This window comes from Anarrhichthys ocellatus, unplaced genomic scaffold (assembly GCF_004355925.1).
Source record: "Anarrhichthys ocellatus isolate YVR2014 unplaced genomic scaffold, GSC_Weel_1.0 scaffold16, whole genome shotgun sequence".
Lineage (NCBI taxonomy): Eukaryota > Metazoa > Chordata > Actinopteri > Perciformes > Anarhichadidae > Anarrhichthys > Anarrhichthys ocellatus.
Genome location: NW_022280046.1, coordinates 10194766 through 10216750, shown reverse-complemented (window position 1 = coordinate 10216750; position 21985 = coordinate 10194766). Strand labels below are relative to the sequence as shown.

The 21985-nt window shown below is 42.5% G+C and overlaps 2 protein-coding genes across 2 annotated transcripts; one reads left to right on the top strand and one right to left on the bottom strand.

The window, feature by feature from the left end:
• Positions 1-5532: 5532 nt before the first annotated feature.
• lmnb1 (lamin B1) lies at positions 5533-15184 on the top strand. The gene is made up of 11 exons (XM_031855464.1): positions 5533-6136; positions 8631-8787; positions 9038-9163; positions 9625-9795; positions 11223-11348; positions 12263-12483; positions 12575-12803; positions 13004-13108; positions 13340-13459; positions 13705-13803; positions 14357-15184. Exons 1-11 carry the CDS (start codon positions 5781-5783, stop codon positions 14396-14398), a joined length of 1752 nt encoding a protein of 583 aa, XP_031711324.1. The 5' UTR covers positions 5533-5780; the 3' UTR covers positions 14399-15184.
• Positions 14678-21946, bottom strand: LOC116387970 (E3 ubiquitin-protein ligase MARCH3-like). Its single transcript, XM_031855470.1, is given in 6 exon segments — positions 14678-17474; positions 18134-18343; positions 18432-18636; positions 21606-21749; positions 21751-21819; positions 21821-21946. Coding segments are annotated over 6 exon segments (831 nt in total). The 5' UTR covers positions 21865-21946; the 3' UTR covers positions 14678-17315.
• Positions 21947-21985: the final 39 nt, after the last annotated feature.

Here is a 21985-nt window from a genome sequence, read left to right as displayed (position 1 = left end):
CCCCCCCCCCCCCCCAGTTTGTGCACATAGTTTGTGTTCATGAAACTATGTACAGGAAATGATGCAAGGTATTTGCTGATATCCTGACACTACTGCCAATTTTACGTTTCAAAACCGTAAAGGGTGCATATTATGAAAAATGTTCTCAGTGCTTGTAAACACACATTTGGGTATCTGGAGTGGCAACCAACCCACAAACTGAACTAACAACCTGGTCACTTTTTGTGGGCAGCCTTTGCAAAGGAGCACTTTTTTTTTTTTTTTTTTTTTTTGTCTCTGTCTCTCAAGCCAATCGGAGCAGACTGAGCGTTTCAGACTGAATACAGGTGTATTCAGACAGACGGTATGAAAAAACAAAAAGTTCATTAAAGAATGTAAACATGTTCGTGTAGAAACCCAAAATACAAGTATGAACCTGAAAATGAGTGTGATGTGTCCCCTTTAAATGGCTGGTACAGATGTTAGTCTAAGGATCTTAGGTTTTTATTTCTTGCTGTAAATAACTTCTCTCAGCCATGGCCACCTTAACTTCTAGAGGGCCCTGGGCCTGAAATGAGCAGCCCTGTTGACCTATTCCTACGCTTATTGCCTTTGCCAAATTCATGTAATAATTTGCTGTGTGGTAATTTGATTAAACGCAAATTAATTTGTTAATATGCAAATAATGAAATAATAAATATATTGAAACTAGATCTAGATTATGGGGGCCTGGGACTGTTTTCAGTAGAGGCTTTTTAAACACTGACTCGATATGAAGCACTTGTGCTGAAAGTGGTTTATTGTTTTGAAGCTTTTGATCCAGTCTACTGAAAACTATGGGTGGGAATAGAAGTAGCATCTTTTTGTTGGATGCAAACGCCTCGTCATCAGTGCTTTGCTCTCTTCGTAACACAGCATTGCCTTCAGCTCCTCACTGAAGTCTGCATGCTGCTCTTTCTTTATGCTTACTTCAGTCATTTCCAATGTCAATCCACTAAATTCATTTAGAATCAGTATATAGTGTGCAACTGGGACACCGCTAGAATGGTCTGATGGGCTATATAATACGTTTTATATATAATGTATTAGTTTTGAGCATTCATTGATTCATTCTTGGTTTATTTCAAAATATTTGCACATCATTCCCATTGTATCTATGCATTAGTTTAGTAACAACACATTTTGACCCCTGAGTAATTGTAGCAGGATGATAATAGTAAACTGTGATTGGATAAGAAGGATACATTCATTTATTTCCTGCTCCTTTGGGCAGTTAGCACACTGTCAGAAACAGATGTCACTCACACAGCAGCTAAACGCTGTTTATGAAGTTTGAGGTGAAAGAACATTCTGTGTATGTTTCCCCTAAATGTGCCTTTTACACAAATAAAATGAATCCCTTTTCATGCTGCTTGGTATCAATGCTACATTCATGTTCCACGTGAACTTTCGAGGCAGGTTAATGTAAAGAGAGAATTTTGGGTTTTTAGTAACTTGGAAGGGGGCATTCTACAGTTGAAAATGTAAACAAAGAGTCGAGGTGGCCAAACTACGGCCCGTGGGCCAACTGCAGCCCGCAGATCGCTTTTTAAAAGATAAACCAGAATATGGATTGAGCATATTTCTAATTTCTTTGCGCTGTATGTACATCACACATCCTAGTTTCAAACACTAAATGTTGACTAAATTCCTTGAAGGGCCGGTGTGTAGCATTTTGGGGGATCGATCAGCAGAAATGAAACATAATATTCATAACTATGTTTACCATAATGTATAATCACCTGAGACACAGAATCGCTTAGAATGAGCCCTTCATAAGGAGCAGGTCCTCTTTACTGAGTCCACCGTGGTCTATGTGACTCTAAATGGAGCATCATTTACTAAATGAACATCATGCTGTATTGAAGAAGACTTGAAACTATAGATTGAGACCATAAACTCATGTTTACAATGTTTACTGAGGTAATAAATCAAGAGAAGTAGAGTCATTCTCTCATAGACTTCTATACAACCAGAGGAGTCGCCCCCTGATGGACATTAGAGAGAATGCAGCTTTTAGTTTAGATTAGTAGGTTTTTTGGACAAGTATCTCACATAGTTATAACACCAATATTATCTATTTCATGTACAGGAGCTCCTCCTCACCCTCCAACTCTTTTGCCCATCCCATCTCCATGGCTGGAAGAAAGAATTATGGAACAATTGGATGATGAGGAGGAGCTTATATGCCTAGAATCAATAAGGTTGTAGTTGTTGTTGTAATGGAGGTGAGGTACTTGTCCAGAAGTGATATTCATCTTTTTACATTTCACAAAATATATGCTGAAAACGTATTCAAGGACCATAGCAGATTAAATCTGTAAGGCCATCAAAAGTTCTCTGCTACATGTTAACAAATAGTATTTTTAGTAAGGAGCTCCTAAGGAGTTTCTGTTCCCATGGAAAGATAGACTAACTGTGGAAGATACCAACTTATTTTTTCCATCCATATCAGCTTTAACTGGTCTTTAGAATGTATTTGTACAGTGAACAGGGACTGTGGATTGTGTCCTCCATATCTCACAGTGAAATCACACCATGGAGAGAAGGAATACCTACAGATATCTCTTTCTAAATGGGGTGTAAATGTCATCAATCAATTTGATTTGGACTCTTTTTGTCATGAATTACAAATCAATAGTTAGGAACGAGCTCTATTGTCTTTCTCAGCGCTTTATGTATTCTCAAAGTACTTCCCCTTTAGGGTTTTCTGTGCTCAAACTCTTTACTCTAGATGACTCTAGTCTGAGCTTGCGGTACACCATCGGGCATACTTTAACATGTTTTCCATTCTGTCAACATAGCACGAAGAAACAACATTCATTCATCCATTCATGTCATAAGAACCACATTGTACTAAATTCTGTGAGCACCACAAACCTCCACAAAGGTGGAGGCAGAAATCTGAAAACACCTGGGTAAATACAACCAGAACCATCTGCATGGATAGATACCACAAGAGGTCAGTGAGTAACCATTTGGATGAACAGACCCTTAAACCCTCATCAACTGAGGAATCCTTTCTGTCATACCTCACAGCTGCTGTATTCTGTTATTCCACTTTTTCATGACTTTGGCAATAACATTGTTACTAATGACTTCCTATAAATTGTTTTCTGTTTAAATTAGTGCTTCTTGAAAATACAAATATTGGGGTCCTGGGGGTCCCCAGTTAAAAGCACCCAATTGCAGCTCCTGTTTAAATAGACAGATTTCCTAGTATTTAGATTTTAAAAATCAGAACGTCTCGCTTACAGTATACACAATCACAATACAATATATCACAATATACTGTAACCCCTGTATCATGATACGTATCATCAGATACTTCCCAACACTCATAATGATAGGAGAGATTTATTTCTTTTGTGGTGCACAGGACAAGAGGAAAAACTTTCTGAAAAAAATCACGTAAATAATCAGACCATCAGCTGAGTCTTCCTAAATGTTGATCCATGGCTGCAAACAGGGTTACAATCCTCCTGTAATAGGAACGAAATCAGAGCAACAATCCAATGTTTTGTCAATTTTGAATCATGCTTGGGCGCTGCTGGACTGTATAAGCAGCAGAATTATATACCTACATAAATGATGACATTGATGAGAAAACATGTAGGGAGAAGGGGGGGCACTGATGATGGTCGTCAATCGACTCATGGAGATGGAGATAAACATTTAACTGCAGAACTACATCAGTGATGTCGTCTGTGAGAGAACTGAAGACACTCTTCGTCCTTGATGGGATTATTTTCCCACTAGTCTCCTCACTCCGGCAGGGCTGCAAGCATGGACAAAAGAAAAGAAAGCTTTCATCAGATGCCGAATATCATTATTATTTCATAAGCTTTTCATCCTGCCTATAACAGTCCGGACCAGTTTGAATAGAGATAATATAGAATATGTGTGTGCTATGGACCGATTTAATAGTTTGTCTTTGTGACAGTATCACAGCTAGAGTGTGTCTTTTAGCCACTCAGTGGTGGTGAGAGAGGTGGAGTCACATGACAAAGTAATGTATTAATGAATTACAAGACATCTTAGACAAGAACACGTCTAGCTTCTCGTGCATGTTATCATAGAAGATCTTAACATTTTTACATTAATAAAGAATCTAAATAGGCAATCCTCTGGCATGTGAACACATTAAAAGCACATTAATAAGTTGAATTGTGCTGTGTTATCACTCCAGTGTTGACTGATGCTTCCACACCATTGGCTTGCACGGCTGGGCCAACTCCCATGAAATGTAAGGGCTGACCCATGCTTACACTGCTGTCATATGTGACCTCTTCAATGGCTCTGTGTCACGTGGCCTCAGGTTTTGGACTGTGCTGATGTGGATCCCTGACACATGACATTTATTTATTCATTATTATTACTTGCATGTGGACATGCTGGGTTGACCTGAGGAGAGATGGATCTGCAGCCTGATCACGTTTGGTAGAATACTTTAACGTGATTCACCAAAGTGATGAACGATAACACTCACAACTGAATAGCTGTCAAACTCTTTTCTTATCTACCAAGGTCTTTAACATTATATTGTCAAATCATTTTTTAATTATAATCAGAAATGAATGAGCGGTGTTTAAAAAGAGAAATGCTGCATTGAAGGGAATTAAGAGCAGTAATACAATGTGGATGTGAGTACAGGGAACGCATTAAGATGCTATGAATGAATGTGTAAACACACTTTTACTGCTAAAAATTCCAGATGAGAAATTGTTATAACTTAGCACACAAATACATAGAAATCTATCGCACAAGCTTATGTTAACAAAGGATCATGGCAGCGGTACAGCCAGATAGTATTAACAAAAATACACAGATTTAAAGAATACATAATTTAAGTAACATTTTATTAGAATAAAAAACACTTTGTGCATTTATGTTATTTAGCCAAATACGTACATTTTCCACAACTTTCCTGTTTCTAACATATATATTGTGGGTGTCATGACCTTAATAAAAATGTCAGTCAGCCCATTTATTTTCGTGTATGAGGAATTTCCCTCTTAATTCAACCAAATGTCAGAAACTCCATCTCGATGCCTTCAAAACAAAGAGGTTTCATATTTCAGTTTCATCTTTTGTTCAGTTTTTCTCTATGCAGGATAGTTTGTTTGTTTTCAGCACTGCAGTTAGGCTTTAAGAGAGTCTGCGCATGTCACAGGACAACGGTACAAACTACTTAGTAGGATCCTATCTGTAAATTGAATTACTATATTTTCACTGTGCTATTGTCTTTATCGTTTTCTTGTCATCCTTCGATAGTGCACGAGCCATTACGGGGAGAATTGATTCAATAAAATGATTTCAAACGCAGCCGTTATCAGAGGAGTCAGGCAGCGCTTGTTATCGACGCCGGGACACTCGGATTCAACAAACCAGGTCAGCCCATGATGGTCAGCCGCTAAACCCAAGGCTTTGAACGCCTAGTCGACTCCGCCTACTCCGGACTGTTTCGGCACATGTTGGTCACAATTCCAAGTGAACACAAAAGTTAAAACTGAGAGAACGCATTGCATCGAGCTTCGCCATTGGCTAGTGGTACATAACGTGAAATATCCAATGAGCCGCCATATTAGGAAGCCAAACCCCTCTTTCATTCGGATAAGAAAAGACAGGACATACTTCCAGGATAGTTTTTCAGGCGTGCCGGTTGTTGTTGATTGCCTCAATCAAAATTGTTGACCCCGCACGATCCGTATCTCGCTTTGGTTTGGTTACCGCCTTTGATTCGGGTTATTTAGTCTTCTACAATGGCGACGGCGGCTGGAACTCCGACCGGGCAGAGAAGCACGTGCGGCAGCGGCACTCCGCTGAGCCCGAACAGGATAACCCGACTGCAGGAGAAACAACAGCTCCGGGACCTCAACGACCGCCTGGTCGTTTACATTGACAAAGTCCGTAGTTTGGAGTCTGAAAACGATGTACTCCACCTGCAAATTAACGAGAAGGAAGACGTGAGAAGCCGGGAGGTAACCGGACTGAAATCCCTGTACGAGACCGAGCTAGCCGACGCCAGAAGGTGTTTGGATGAGTCCTCCAAGGAGCGGGCCTGGCTGCAGATTGAGCTGGGAAAGATAAAATCCGACCATGAACAGCTTCAACACAAGTAAGCCGTTAACCCTTTAATCGTGTTGAACGGTCTAATACGGTCAGGACCTTTGAATCATTGGCTAAAGGCTAACGTTTTTGTGCTGCTCACTTTGATTTTCGAGCCACTTTTGCAACATTAACGTACGCACGTAAACCCGTGTAGTGGGGGCTAACGTTACGTGTTATCGTCCGGTGAGCGCGAGACTCAAACTCTGCTTATAAAAATATATATATTTAGGGTTATCTCTTAGTTCGTTTTGCAGCTAGTATGAAGCCATTATTTGATGATTTGATAGCATTACAATCACTGAAATTAGTTAATAATAATAAATATTAAAAAATGAATGACTTCACCTGCCCACCATTGTCTGTTACTGAAAGAGAATACATGTCAACCCGGATTTTAAAATGTAACTTTTATCACTTATTTTGTTAAGTGTACACATGACCAAATGCGTTTAACGTTACTAACCTGAACAAACAGTTTATTTGGGGAAATGTACCCGTTGGTTAGACAGATAGATTTGGCAGATAAAGCAAGAGTAAGCGTTCATTGAAGGTGACATGATGCCTTCAGGGTCTCCTAGTAGTATCTTGTTAGGCACAGCAGAAATAAACACTGGCGGAGAATAAAAGTACTTTTGGTATTTTATGAGGGGAAAATGCAAGAATATTTTGGGATGAATTGTTTATTTGCTCTGATTGTAGTGCCACATGGAATGACCGTGTTGTGAGGAAATGTGTATATGATATCGTGTTGATATCCAAATATCCTAGATACACATGTATTACACACAACTGTGTGCGTGTGTGTTTGGGGGGGGGGGGGGGAGGCCCCCTGACAGTCGATCACAGGTGGCTGTCACCGCCTGTGGGTGGGGGGGGGTTGAGAGAGAACAGAGTGGTGACTACAGTCAGAGACTCTGCTGCATCAGAGCAAAAGTAGCACATTTTTCAATTCATTTATTTAATTGTCAAAAAGAAGGAAAATTAAAAAAGCTATTCCAATAATCCCAACAATGCTGAATTATAATTGAGCTAATTAGAAGATCCCTGGTATCTATGATGCAGTGACTACAGACTCGTCTGTCAAAGGCCTTCTTCTGTGTGCTTATTGTGTCTAATCATTGATTTAACACGTTAGGCCTCCCTTTAACTGTCTTAACATAATAATGGTAACATATTGTCTTCTCTTAAAGTATCTGTGGTATTTGTTGTGTACTGGTGTGGTTCTACTGAGTGTTCCTGTGAAGTGAGAGCCTGTCGGTCAGTGGTTTTGCCTCCCCGCTAATGTTTCTCAGTAAATCGTGAAATGCAAGCATACCGCTCTGCATTCCACTCATAGTTTGTCCACTTCAGCCCCACCCGCCCACCCTAACCCTCAGGCACACCATGAGCAAAACCCCGGCCTCTGTCCCAGCAGAGAGACGGCTTAACTCACAAACCCAATGACACTGATCCACTGTTGACTTATTAACCCCGCCTCTAAGCTGGGAAACAGATGTCCAGCATGTTTTTTTTTGAGTGAAATATGTGGCTTTCATCTATATTCCAGATATAAAATATATCTATCTATCTCTATATATATATATCTCACTTTTATTTTTTCCTTATAGAATTCACGACAAAGTACATTTATTTTAAATAATCAAAACAGGCAAAATCTGATAATTAGGCTAAAGTAAAATATTTTTGCAGCGCAAACTATAAGAAATAAGAATCTTTTCTTTCATTCTTCCACTTGTGAGCCGTTGTGGCCACCAGAGGACGCTGTTTACTCATGTGAAGTTCCTGAAGGGCAGGGGACACCACTGTTCTACTCTCACTGATTGAGTGAACAAAATATAAAAAACAGCTCAGCATCTAGATTTATTTTGGGGCTGCACACTCTGCACCAATTATGCCTCTACCTTTTAGTTTTAGCCAGACTGGCTAATGAATATATGTTGTGCTGCATGGGCCGCCATAGCGTATAAACAGAGTAAAGCACATTGGTCAATGAAGCACACAGGGTTCAATAATGGTGCAGAAAAAGGGAACGTAAGCTAAAGGGCAAAGCTTTAGTATGTGGTCCGCTGACGGGGCAACACTAGAGGACTGACTCAGCCCGCCTCTTCAGCAAAATAAGTCTGTCATCCATAAGCATACTGTGTCCATCATCCCATCTACTCATGTGTGCCTGATGCCTTCTGGGAAGTGTGAAGTTGAGGCTTGCAGTGGAACAAATTAATATAATTGTTACATTTTTAATTGTGCATCTTCAGTGAGCAGAGCTTCTCTTCGTTGCTCCCCGCTGAGAGCAAACACCGACTCAACGCTGCTGGAGGCCATATTGTACAAAAGACGGTGATAAAGTGCAAAGAATTCAAATAAGAAAAAAAACGGGAACAAAGAGTTTGTGGAGGTGGCTCGCCACCCCCTGTGCTTGGCTTGTCAAAAGCGGTGTTGCAATGTAGCGGTTATTGAGACGGCTCTAATGCTCTCACCATGTCTTGTCACCCTCCTTCCAGCTACAACAAGAAGGACTCTGAGGCAGCAGGAGCTCAGGCCAGGCTGAAGGACCTGGATGCTCAGCTGAACTCTAAAGACGCCATGCTGGCTACGGCGCTGTCTGAGAACAGAGGCCTGGAGGCCATGCTGGCCGACCTGAGAGAACAGCTGCAGGAGGTGAATACGATGTCTGGAAAGATTCCCTTATTTGTGTTTGTTACTTAGGAGTGATGCAGAGGGATCAATTGTGCTTATTAAAAACAAAAGTATGTTTTTGATTCTGTGTTTTACTTCAACAAAATGTTATTTATGATTGCTTCTCTCGTTTTCTCTTGAGAGCTGTTCCATACTCGCTAAACTTAATAACCCTTTTCTGTTCATCGAGAGTTGTTTTCAAAGCGTGACCTGTTGTTTTGTGCGTTGTCAGCTGGATTCAGGTCTGGCTCAGGCCAAGAAGCACCTTGCAGATGAGATGCTGATGCGAGTTGACTTGGAAAACCGCTGCCAGAGTCTGACAGAGGAAATGATCTTCCGTAAGAGCATGCAAGAGGAGGTGAGAATTCTTCTGAAGTAAACAAGACTGTGTCACCGAGGGTATGGCCTAGTGTAATGGTACTGATGCAGAACGCTTGCATGTCTGACAGAGTTATCAGTCGTCTGAAAAGTACGGTCTCAATCGTGCTGAATGGTGAGCACTACTTTGATCATTCTCTATTCTGCATGCGGGGAGAGCAAACCCTTTTCTTTCTTTTTTTGACCAGAGTGAAAATGTTGTTTTTGAAAGTGTAAATGCCCACAAATATGGATTGAAGCAGACTATTTTGTTAAATAAAAACATTAATTTGGGAAATTACATCTTTTTCAATACATATTGGACTTTACAACTCAAGAGTTATTGGAAATGTTTGGATCACATGATATTAATTTGATGAATCACTTTCCCACCCGTGTTGATTAGGGCCGGATCAGACTTGAGAGGACTGTCTGAATGACTGTGTGCTGACTGTGTTACAGGAAGTGAAGGAGGCCCAGCAGCGGTACACCACCCAGCTGGTGGAGGTGGACTCTGGCCGGAAAGTGGAGTATGAATATAAACTGACTCAGGCCTTGACTGACATGAGGACTCAGAACGAGGAGCAGATCAGGCTCTACAAGGACAACATGGAGAGCACCTACGTCACCAAAGTATGAACTCACACTCTCATAATAATGCAGTCCAGGTGAAAGAGTGTGTACCAGCTGTGACAGGAGGAGGAATATGTGGCTCTTGAAGTGAATTTCTAAATATCACAATATAAACTGTGTCTGAGGTGTCTCAATAAGACTTAATCAAACAGCAGCCGACCAATCGGAGATAAGCTATTTCCGTGGCCATGGTGTAAAACTACACAATATGACAGTATGTGTACAGTCCAAACAACACGCCGATATGTGACAGCTGAACGTGGGCTTCTCACACCATGGGCAGGGTTTTTGGGAGGACTTTCCATCAGATTTTGGAGAATTGTTGTAGAGGGGCACCGATTCCAATTTCTATCTTCTGAAGAAGTGTAAGTGACAGCATAGACAAACTATTTTTCTAACCTCTTTCATGAAAAATTTTAATGTATGTTCATAATATAACTGACAAATACCATACATCTTTTCCAAAACTGCACCAAGTTACAGGACCGTCTCACTCAACAGATCTTATAGTTCTCCTAAATGTATTTAAGGACGTTTCCCCTCGGTGCCACACTGACGACGTGTGTGTGTCTGTCTGTCTGTATCGTGCCTTGGGATGAGTATCGTTAGGATTTGAACCATCTTAGAATTTGAGCTCAGCCTTACCAGTGTTCCAGTTCTGGACAGGGTTCAGTCCAGTTCAACCATTGTTTTTATAGACCTGGCTTTGTGGGTGAGGACGTTGTCATATTGAAACAGGACAGAGACGAGCACAAACTGTTGCTACAAAGTTGTCGGAACACTGTTGTTTGGAATCTCATTGTATGCTGGAGTAATAGGGCCTAGACCAAACTCACACAAACATATTTGGACAAAGCTATCTTCTTACAACTTCAAATTTTTCGAAAAAACTCTTTGGTTTCTCTTCAGTTTTTTTGCAGCACTTTTAACCCAAGTGCAGATTTTACCTGAGTCTTCTGCTCACAGTTTTACACGACAAGCATCTGTAATCCACATCCACTGGGCCTTTTATGTGATTTGGTAAAAGATGAATAGGCCAAAAGAAACTTTAGGATCAGATGAAGTGGAATTGATTTGGCAGCAATCAAACCAGAAAAACACAGCTGGTCCAACTGCTTGTAATACTGATGCATAATAATAAATGATATAAATGTCAAAATCCACTCGCACGCTTTCTGTAGTTAGTTGACCGACCTGTTTAAATCCTCCTACACAATATGCAAGTAATTGTGTTTTTTTTTTTTGTTTTTTTTTCTTCAATCTAGTGAACCTATAAGTAGAATGTCAACATACCAAGCAACACAGTGCTAACTTAACTTCCTGTGTGTCAGGAAGTGACTGACACTGCTCAGTTCCTCTTTAGGGTGCGATGAGAAGGAAACTGTGTTGATGTCGTTTCTCAAACCCCCCGCTGTGTCTGTCTCCAGCTGGAGGACCTGCACCGGGTGTCTGAGATGAACGGAGCGTCGGCCAGCATGTCCCGAGAGGAACTCAGAGAGTCCAGCCTGAGGATCGACAGCCTCACTGCCCAGCTGGCAGGAATGCAGAAGGAGGTCGGCATTTGGTTTTACTCTTCTAATTCTTTTAAAATTAGAACTTGTGTCCAAAGCGGTGGTCTTTGATAGAAGGCAGCCACTTATATCTCAAAGTGTCACATCTTACCTCATGCGGATAAACCAAGTTTGTTTTCCAGAGCGGTGACTCGGCCGCTCTGTTTAGTTCATCATAATCTCCTCGTGAGGTTGTGGCTGCAGTTGGATTAAATGTTCTCGCCATGATGTTGTGTGACATCACAATGTGAGGTTAAACTGTGCCTCCCAGACCTCTTTAGTGCTGACTAAGCACTGTTCTGAACCCACAGTGAAAACAGTCTCTACTGGGCTTTAGAACTGTCCCTTTTTTACAATGTTTGGTCCATCATTCATCAACTTCCATCCAACTTCCTGTACACATTGTTTGCAGACATGGACAATTTAGCCTAAATGACAAGTTACAGATGAAACGATCGCATCACCCGTAGTATGTTTTAAAGGGATGCTTTCACATTGGAGGGATTAAAATACCACGTGCATTGCACAGCAGTGCATGTAAAATTTGTGCTGTGCACGTAATTCTCAGCTCTACATGCATGTAACTGTTCTCACGCATTGACACATTTTGAATCTCTCAGACATGAAATGAATACATGTTGTCCTTCAGAGGTTTGCTAAATGTAGCGGTCCAGGTTGGATTTATTTTGGTCTGGTCGTGGTGGAAGTGCAAAGAAAGAGAGAGAATGAATAATAAGCCAAATGGTGTAATAAACATTTTTTTAGAGCAGGTACAATTAGGTTTTTTAGCACATGTCATTTTTAAGGTTGCATGTAAACAGAAAACAGTATTTTTGAGCCATGCATGGTCTTCATTTTCATCCGACCATTGCTCGCTCTGACACCTCAGACTCTGACCTCCCTGTGTCTATATTCAGACCCGTGGTTGGCGCGATCGTATCGTGGAGCTGGAGGCGGCGTTGTCTCAGGAGAAAGACCGGAGCCGCAAGCTGCTGGCAGACAAAGACAGTGACCTGGCCGAGATCCAGGCCAAGATGCAGCAGCAGCTGAACGACTACGAGCAGCTGCTGGACGTCAAACTGGCGCTGGACATGGAGATCAACGCCTACCGCAAACTTCTGGAGGGAGAAGAAGAAAGGTGAGTGACCAGAAAGTTTGCGAGAAGCAATGGCGCCGTTTCCATTTGTGACACCCGCTGAGCCTAACTGTCGTGTCCCCCCCCACCCAAGGCTGAAGCTGTCTCCCAGTCCTTCAGCTCGCGTCACGGTGTCTCGAGCCTCGTCCAGCAGCCGCAGCGTGCAGACCACCATGGGGAAGAGGAAGCGCATCGACGTGGAGGAACAGGAAGCCAGCAGCTCGGTGGCCATCACGCACTCCGCCGCGGCCACGGGACCCGTCTGCATTGACGAGATTGACACCGACGGCAAGTTCATCTGCCTCCACAACAATGGAGATGAGGTGAGCTTCTTAGATGGTGCATGTTCCTTACACTACCAGAGTACTACGTATATTTAGAATTTATGAACGACCAGACAATCAGATGAGACTCTGTATAATGTTAGTGGGGGATGCCCCTAGTGGAGCTACAGCTGAACATCTCCTATTGAGAGATCCGGCAGAACTAACTGACTTCTTCATTTTGTCAATGTCTGTCTCAGGACGAGGCAATGGGCAGTTATGAGATGATTAAGACTATTGGAAATGCCACAGCCACCTACAAGTTCACACCCAAGTATGTCCTGAAGGCGGGCCAGAAAGTCACGGTAAGAGTTGGTCTTCAGTTCACGTCTCATCTTTTCTGTTGAGGAGTGATGTTGTCTTCACCAATGTGGTGCCGCCCTAGTCTCCAGTAGCTTCCTGTTCAGTCTTTGGGTCTGGTTGTGTCTCAAAGGTGTGTGCGGTGTTAAACAGTGGGGCTGTATCCTTGCCAATTATACGCGTGTGTGTGAATACTGTGTTGAATATGAGGAGGACTTTGTGGCTGCTTTGCTCAGGTCTGGGCGTCTGATGCTGGTGTGAGCTCCAAACCTCCTACAGATCTGGTGTGGAAGAACCAGTCCTCCTGGGGTTCAGGGGTGGACGTCCAAGTGGTGCTGATCAACACTCAGGGAGAGGTGAGACCACACACACACACTGATCGATCCACTATCTCCATCTATGAACTCTCATCAACCCCGTGTGTTCAGTCTTTACACGCTAGTTGCTTTTCTTTACAGTCTCTTGGCCAGAGTGATGGTCACCATCATCCTCACTTCTGTTCTGTGTAACCAAGTACTGTTGGATTGTGTGTGTGTGTGTGTGTGTGTGTGTGTGTGTGTGTGCGTGTGCGTGTGCGCGTGCGCGCGTGTGTGTGGCGCAGGAGGTGGCAAAGAGAACCACAACATACAAGACAACAATAGAAGAGGAGGATGATGATGATGGAGTGGAGGCCACTGATGAAGAACTCTTCCACCAGCAGGTGAGAATATCAGCCAGCTCGGACGTTTCCTCGGATAAAGGGGCCGTTCACATGTGTGGAGAACACCAGCCGGGGTCGATGTGAAAGCTTGAAGCACATCAAATATTCTGAGATGGATCGTAAAGCTCCGGAGAGTCCTGAACTAAACCATTAACTTGTGCTCCCTTCATTTACTGTCAACGTTTTTTTACGGAAGAAAGAAAAGATGTCTACCGGCTCTTGATTGATTGTTCCTCGTCACATGACACGCAGCGCACGCAGCAGCGTCTACTTTGACAACAGTGCATTTGAGGGCACAAAAAAATGTGAATGAAGTCCAACTACTAAATGTGCATATGATTATAAATATTAATATAAGGCTCGTCCGTGCCACACAGCTAGAATAGAAGATGAAATAGGAACGTAGCTCCGATGCACAGACAAGAAGCTGCCGCTTATCTTCTGACCTTTCGGAACATGTCGGCTCTCCTTCTAACCTTCCATGGGGATTGTTTTACTGTTTTACTGAAGTTGTCAGCCAAACATGCAAGTGTTTGTGTTTGTTTGTGTGCAGGGGGACCCTCGCACTGCAAAGAGAGGCTGCTCCATCATGTGATCGCACTGCACCAACCACCCACCTCCTCTGAGCCCAGCCAGTCTGCTGCCAACTGTAATACTAGAACTATTTTTCTATCTTTTGTAGCGCATTCCAATAAAGAAATGGTTTTATTTCTCATTTAAAAAATGCAAAACTGCTTTTGGTAGATGTATTTTCACCTGAAAAAGCTAAATAACATGGTGAATGAACCGTTTGTATTTGTAGTTCAGATTGTTTTTAAACTGTGCAACAAGTAGCTAAACTCCAGGACCGACTTGTGTCTTTTAAGAAAACAAGTGTGATTATTTTTGTTTGGTTTTTTTAATGGATTTTAATTTAGTTGTTTTATTTTGTATGTTGTTATTGATGCTACAAGAAAAGCCACAGGATGTTGGCGACTCGATTAGGACAGGTGCTGACTAAAACACTAATATTTACAAAAATAGTGATTTTAAAAGTGGCCAGAATAAGCAGTGTCGAGACAAAATGAGAACAAACTATTTGACATTCTTCTGGTATCTTTAGAAAAAAGAAAAGGTTGTTTGATTGTATTCAGAAGAGGCGGTTTGAGTTTGTTAGCAGTTGTTGCGTTCTCTTCTTTAATGTATAAGATAATTATACACCAACTGATATTCTACTCCCAGCTGTGTGTTCACTCCACTGACTCGCCACTAATGGAGAAGTGTTGATTGTATTCTTTACTTTTGATATTTGAAGTGTTTGAAGTACTTTTTGTGTGTTGGTGTGTTACTATGCATGCTATGGCTGTAATCATCGTTGAATGATTAAACAAGTTTTCTTGTACTTGTGTTTCTTGTTTCATGCATCAATGTAACGTTCTATGGAGAACACGGCACAGGATCCTTAAGAATGGGGTTCTAAGTGAACCGTTTATTTTTGCTTCTCACACGGGTTTAGCTAATCTGAAAAAATAAACGGTTACAGATAGCTCCTCACTGCCCACATGGAGCTGCAGTGAATTATGGGATCAATTTCATGTGAAGCTTCCATGTGACTCATTTAAAATCCATGTTTACACTCCATATTTTATATTCAGTTTTCAAAATAGTAATTGACAGAGCGAAAGAGCCGCAGGTATCGCACTAAACAAAAATATTATAAACTGATATTAATTATCTTGATAGCCTGCCGAACAGGAAAGTTTCACATTGCTCAACATCTTTACATATTTGAATAGAACATTTTGCGACAAACAAGTCTTTAATGATATAATTGTCATCTATATCTATAAATATGTTGCCCCATAATTAACTTGAAATCAGGCAGTTTAGATTAGCCTCGTATTTAATGTAACGTGTAGCAACCAGCGCCGAGAGGTCAGCACGTGTCCGCATTGCCCTCTGCAATACGCTGTGTAAAGTCTATTTAACCAGAACATTAAGTGTAGTCCGAGTTCTGTTATTTGAATCAGTAATGAGTGGAGTGTTTCAGGGAAACTATTTACAACCTCCAGTTTTCCACTTTTACCAGTACAGTGCTGTTATTTTTGAATTGTAATGCATAAAGAGGAACACAAGTCGGCAGGTGGAGAGCCGATAGGATCTTAAATGAGGAAGTCAATTGGTTCTTAATGTAGAAAAGAGTATGTACATGGTGTTTGATTCAAAACGTGTTTTATACGTGAGACACTACAGGTGACCAGAGTAAAGATGCCATCACTAACATTAAGACAAGAATGAGTGGCGTAGAGGTATAAAGTAGCATACACAGTCAAATAAGTACCTCAAATGTATACTTGGGGTGTAAATATACATTGAGTAAATGTCCTTAGATTATTGCACCACCACAAACTGACTCAGTGATGTCATTCCTGCAGCAATATTAACTTCAATAAGGTCTCACCAGACCACATGAGGTGAGTTTGCTGACTTGGACGATGGAGTATTAATGTTTATGAATTAATCTTTTCTTTTGTGGAGGAAGAATGTTATTTCTTAGTTCCAAAGCTGCATGGTCCCCTTTTTAAGAATTATTAGTTGAAGTTGAAATTGATTTTGTCCTGCGTACATTTCATCAAATCAAATACACTTCATGTAGGACGCCTTCTCCTGAATCTTTTATTCAACTCGTTGTGTAAAGCGTCTCAAAGTATTTCATATGAATATAATTAAGATTATTACTCTACATGAAGACCTATTTGCTCAATAAAATGCCAGGCTTTGTAATATGTACTGTGGACTGGAAAATCTATTGTGTGGAGAGCTAATATATGAATGATTATAGATTCATGTCAGATAACCATACATGGACCACACCAGCTCAACTGTACACTGTATTTTATTGCATCACACACACACACACACACACACACACACACATGAAACAGACCAACAACTAAACGTTTCAAATAAAAAATAACCTTTGGTTTAAGTGTGTCAATCCTAAGAGCCAAAACCGTCCATCAGACCGACTGTGCATGAATGTGGAGCAGCTTCAGTAGCCTTCAGTAGCCTCACAGATTAGAACCGGTGACTAAGTTCACATCAAACTCCTCGTCCATCTTTAGTAGCTGCTGCAATACAGCACCACTCCGTCCCTTCTTGTTTCCAGTGGCTGCCTATACGGTCTGACATTTTGGGAAACTGATATTCCACTTCTCACCGACATGGGAAACCGGACCATTTCCCAAAAATGTTCCTTTATGGCAATACGAGAGCCATGACGTCTTCATCATGGGTACGGTGCTGTTCCTGCAAGTTGCACTCAGTGTTTCACCACCTGTCGTTTGATTGTCCAAAACACTGCAGCCTATTGTTATTTTGTGCACAGGTCCTTTACGAGTTTCCCCATGAGTTTGGAGGATTGAGTGCTTCTTACTCGCGGCCATTCACACATGTGACGTCGGCTCTGGCAGAGCATCTCAGAGCGCTGCTATAAAGTGCAGAGAGCGTCCGTGTCCTGATGAGAGCCCGTCTCAGACCACCGAGTCTGTGGCCGGCTGCTTCCCTCGCTGTGAGCCCTGAGAGGAGGGCGGCGCTGCGGACGCTTCACTGTGTGACCGGGGGAGGAGGACCACTCTCTGATTGGACCGTCTCCACTCACTGTACAGTCGACAGTGATACCTGAGAGACACCTGCAGACGACACAACGATGTAACTGTGAACCTTTTTTTTTTTTATTGACATAATATTACAGAAGCAAGTCACCTATTGGTACAGGAAATATGTTGTGTACAGCACAATACTGCCTATTAGAAACATTCAAAATATAATGAACGGTTCCTTAAATGCTCTTATTATTAATCAAATTCCAGTAAAAATATTGAGTGCTTAATTTATTGAAACCCACATCAGCCACGGTTCTGCTCTCCATCGGTATGACGTCATCTTTTAGATCGGTGAACTGTGGACTCTGGCTGTAATTGTGTGCTTGGAAGGAGAGAAATGACGCAGCGGTCTATGTTCTTTGGGCTGTGGCAGAAGCGCCGAGAAAGATGGACAAGTACACCAGATGCTGCACTAAAAACATGTTGGTGCATGTCATGTGACAGGTACACAGAATAAAGTATTTCCTAGCCCTGCTGGCGGTGTATGCAACCATGTGGTCCAGCAGCCTAGACCGGCACACACAAGGAGACATTGAGCTTGACGTGCCTCGTCCTGATGTGTTTTTTGGGGGTTCAGATCAAACTGGATGATGTCAAACTGTCTAAACACACCTGTGCAGGCTTATGGAAATATAACGTATGTGTAATAAACACCGCATGACACACACACGCCTCAGCCTACTAACCAGGGTCCAGAAGAGGTAAATGGTAAAGAGGGCAACGGTCAGCGTGATGAGTCCCACGGCCTCCAGCCGGCTGGAGAAGTGAAGGTGATCTATGGCGCCGCGAAGGCAGAGCCAGCCGGAGATGGTGGCCAGTGGGGTGATGAGCAGGAAACACACCATGTCGCCAAACAGGGTGCGCTTTTCCTGACGGAGACCCGGGTTCTGCAGCCACTAACCCCCCAACGAGAATGAAAGCACAGTCAGGTTTGTAAAGAATCGGCAAACTGAACTCGGCTCCTGTGTGAGCGGCTCCTCGTACCTCGAGCAGTGGCCTGGACTTCCTCTGCACAGTGAACTGGAAGTGGCAGAGCTCACAGAAGCTGGTTCCTGAGGCAGACAGCCAGTGCTCCAGACAGCTGCGGTGGATGGGGGCCAAGCTCCCGGAACAGTCACAGGGCGACAGCAGGTCCTCCTGGGCCCCGCTGTCGTGACAGATACGACACATGGGGGTCTCCGGACCGGCACTGAGGAGAAGAGGAACCGGGTGAGAGACTCCGATTTGGTTGCTTTAGTTTGGTTTGACCATGAGAATATGTCATTTATGGCTAAAGATATTCACGAGGAGCCCCGAAAGGTTTCCTCTAAAGACCTTTTCACAAACATCTGCTAAAGAACAGAGAGAGGAGCTCAAAGAAGACCCTGTCACCATGGATGACACTAGGTTTCAAGAATGATCTCATTCATTATGTCTGGCATTTGGTTGTGTCAGAGAATGTAAAATAAAACTTAGATGAATAAAGGCTACACATGAGAGATGGATGTATCGATAGTTTATAAAACTGGTTTCATACATGAAACAAGATTATGTGTTGAATTGTAAAATTGTATCTGAACTCAAACACCATCTGCATGCTGATACTGTACTATAAAACCATCACAAAGTGCACCTGTTTCCCTGTATTCTGATGCACAAGTAAAGGTCTCATCACAGAAAGGGATTTTATTATTGCATGCACAAGAGTGATATTTTAGAGAGATTATTATCACACAAAAAATCAATTCCGTGCTCAATTGATTTATTTGCCTGTTGCACAATGTTGGGATCTGACTATACGGCTTCGACATGTGCTGTGGAACAAAGAGAGTCAGGCCTTCCCTTTTGCAAGCAAAGGTTTCATCCTGATTATAGTTTGAGTACCAAACCCCCAGCTCTGAAGAAATTCACATTAGGGTGTGAGTTTCCTCCCCCCAAAAACTGTGTTCCTGAAGTTACCTGAAAGCAGCGCTGCAATCTAATTGGCCGAGAGCCAAGACACCCCAGGACCCCTGTGGTTCAGCCACTGTTCTACAAAACTACCTGCAACCCCTACCTCAATGCTTTTTCCCTTCGACCTCCGCCGAGCTAGGGAGCACACCAACGTTGTTTCCCTTTTCAACCAAATCCTAGGTCTAACAGTTTATATTCGCTGGCCGAATTCACCAAACTGTCTATTTTATCTTTGTTCGTATCCACGAAGCGAACCCTTTCATTCCTGCAGAAGTGAAGAAGCAAGACTTCTTCAGAAAGAGAGAGAGAGAACTTCCACTCTCCACCAAGCGCCTCGTTTGCTCTGGCCATAAGGACGCGAAAATCCCTTATCCAGACGACAGCGATTCTCTCCTACCGAGAGAACACCTCCCGCGGCCCGCAGCTGCGCTGCCTGTGCCCATCGAAGCTCAGAAGAACCCCCCCCTCAATCAACACGATTGCATCGTACCGTAAGGCGAAATAGAGTCTGGGCAGAGTTAGAGAGAGTTCATTTGTGTTTATTTTATCTTGTTTGTGTGCTTAAAGTACTGCTCATTTTGATAACGTGGTATATGCTTTATGATCACCGACACTGGCGATCCCTGAAATTGCTAGTGTTTTGTAGAAGTTACCGTGTATTCTATTCTACCGTGATTCGTGTCGAGACAGCCGCAGTGAGGTCGAAGTTGCTTCTCATCAGTTCAGGAGGTCAAAACCGCCGGCTGAGACAAAGAGTCGCGGTTCTTGCTCCCCTGGCTGAGAGAGCAATCTTCCGTACTCCCGCGCGGCGCAGAGGATCTTAATCTTTTGTTTTATTTCATTTTGTTTTGTTCCTTTCCCTTCTCTTTTACTAATCCACACACATATAGCTTTGCGCTAATCTACTTACGTGCTAAACGGCTACCGGCACTAGACGCCGGGTCTCCTGTTGGCTATCCGCCATTTTGAGTCTCGCGCATGAGAGACGTCACCACGTCCCAACTACGTCATACGTCGCTGTGCTGTTCCCTCGCCCCTCCCCCTTACGCACACATACACACACACACTCCCCCCTCCTCTTTTCAATAGTCTGTTGATTTTAGATAGCGTGCTCATGAATGTATATTTGTTGTTGTTAGTTTAGATATTAGTTGACGAGATCATTAGTATTAGAACGTAATAAACTCTGTTATATTTTAAAGAGCAGCTGTCTGTGATTACTTTGTGCATGTGTATTGGGATAATAGCTGTATATGTGGTCTGTCCTCGAACTTAAACCTTCACTTTCACTCTGAATGTGTAATAGTACTCAGACTGTTGACATTGTGAGTGAACACTAATTATGAGACTTAGTTTTATTGTTTGGTTATTGGTCCCTGTTCGCAGGGTGGTGCCCCGTTATTATCAATAATCAATAATTGTTACTGACATTAATAATTCTATTGATGTCAAGAATTTAGTTTCTTAGATGCTGATAACCCAAACACGCTCCTTTACATTCCCAACATATTGGTGCCCCCTTTTTGAGGCTATGTTATTCCCAACAACAATAACAACCTCTCTCACTCAGTGTCACTGTCAGTATTCGACAGTTCTGATCTTTTTATGGTTAACTTTTCTATTGAGCCATCTTATTGTTATTATCTTCCCCAGCACTTAAATAATCACAATCTGTAAATGGGCGTTGGCCTGTCACCATAACATCTGATAGAAGATATATTGTTTGTAGGAATAAGTGCAAAAAAACACTTATGGCTCTTTTAATGTCTTATCTTCTTGTAATTTCTATTTTGTAATTGTAATTTTTCTGACTATTGTATTATTCAACCTACCTGCCCAGGAACTGCGGGTGGAAAATAGCAATTCAACGTGTGCACAGCGCCCAGGTCTTCACTGGGAGGGAAACCCTGCCGTTTATTCTGCCACCATGTTGCTTAAATATTAGTGACATTCTAATGTAAACAAACACAACGAGCAATATGGTGGTCAGCAAAAATGATCACGGTCATGTCCACTTGTTGTACGATAAGTCATTAATGTAAAAATTATCCAGGTCGTGTCCATATAACGTTCGATAAGTCGATGACGTTAATTACCGTGACGGGCCTGAATGGGCCTTCTGGTCCCGGCTGGTGTTGGGTGCTATAAGAAGGGTTACTCGCCTCAAGTTGACAGAAAATGTACAAACAGAATTCAAAACAGAATGAAATTCCATCCATGACCTACCACTGTTTGACGTATGCGTCCAGCCCCGGAGACGTGAGCTGAGCCTCCAGCTTGGTGGACAGCGGTGTGTAGTACTGAGGCTGCTCGCTGCTGGACGCGCTGCATTCCTCCATGGCCTGTCCTGGGAGAGGAGGCTCATCAGAGCCCACACATGGGCTCAGAGCGCGGTTCCAGTCGGTAGCTCTTGTGGGCCGACAGGCACTGGTTTGACAAAAAACGTACAGTGATCAGATGTCATCATGTTTTCTTTGGTAACCATATCATCTGCTCACAGAATTGTTTCAGTTGCTGCTGTGTACATTCCTTATGGTGCAAATCTAAAAAATGCACGACAGGAATGTATGTATATATATATATATATATATACATATATACATATA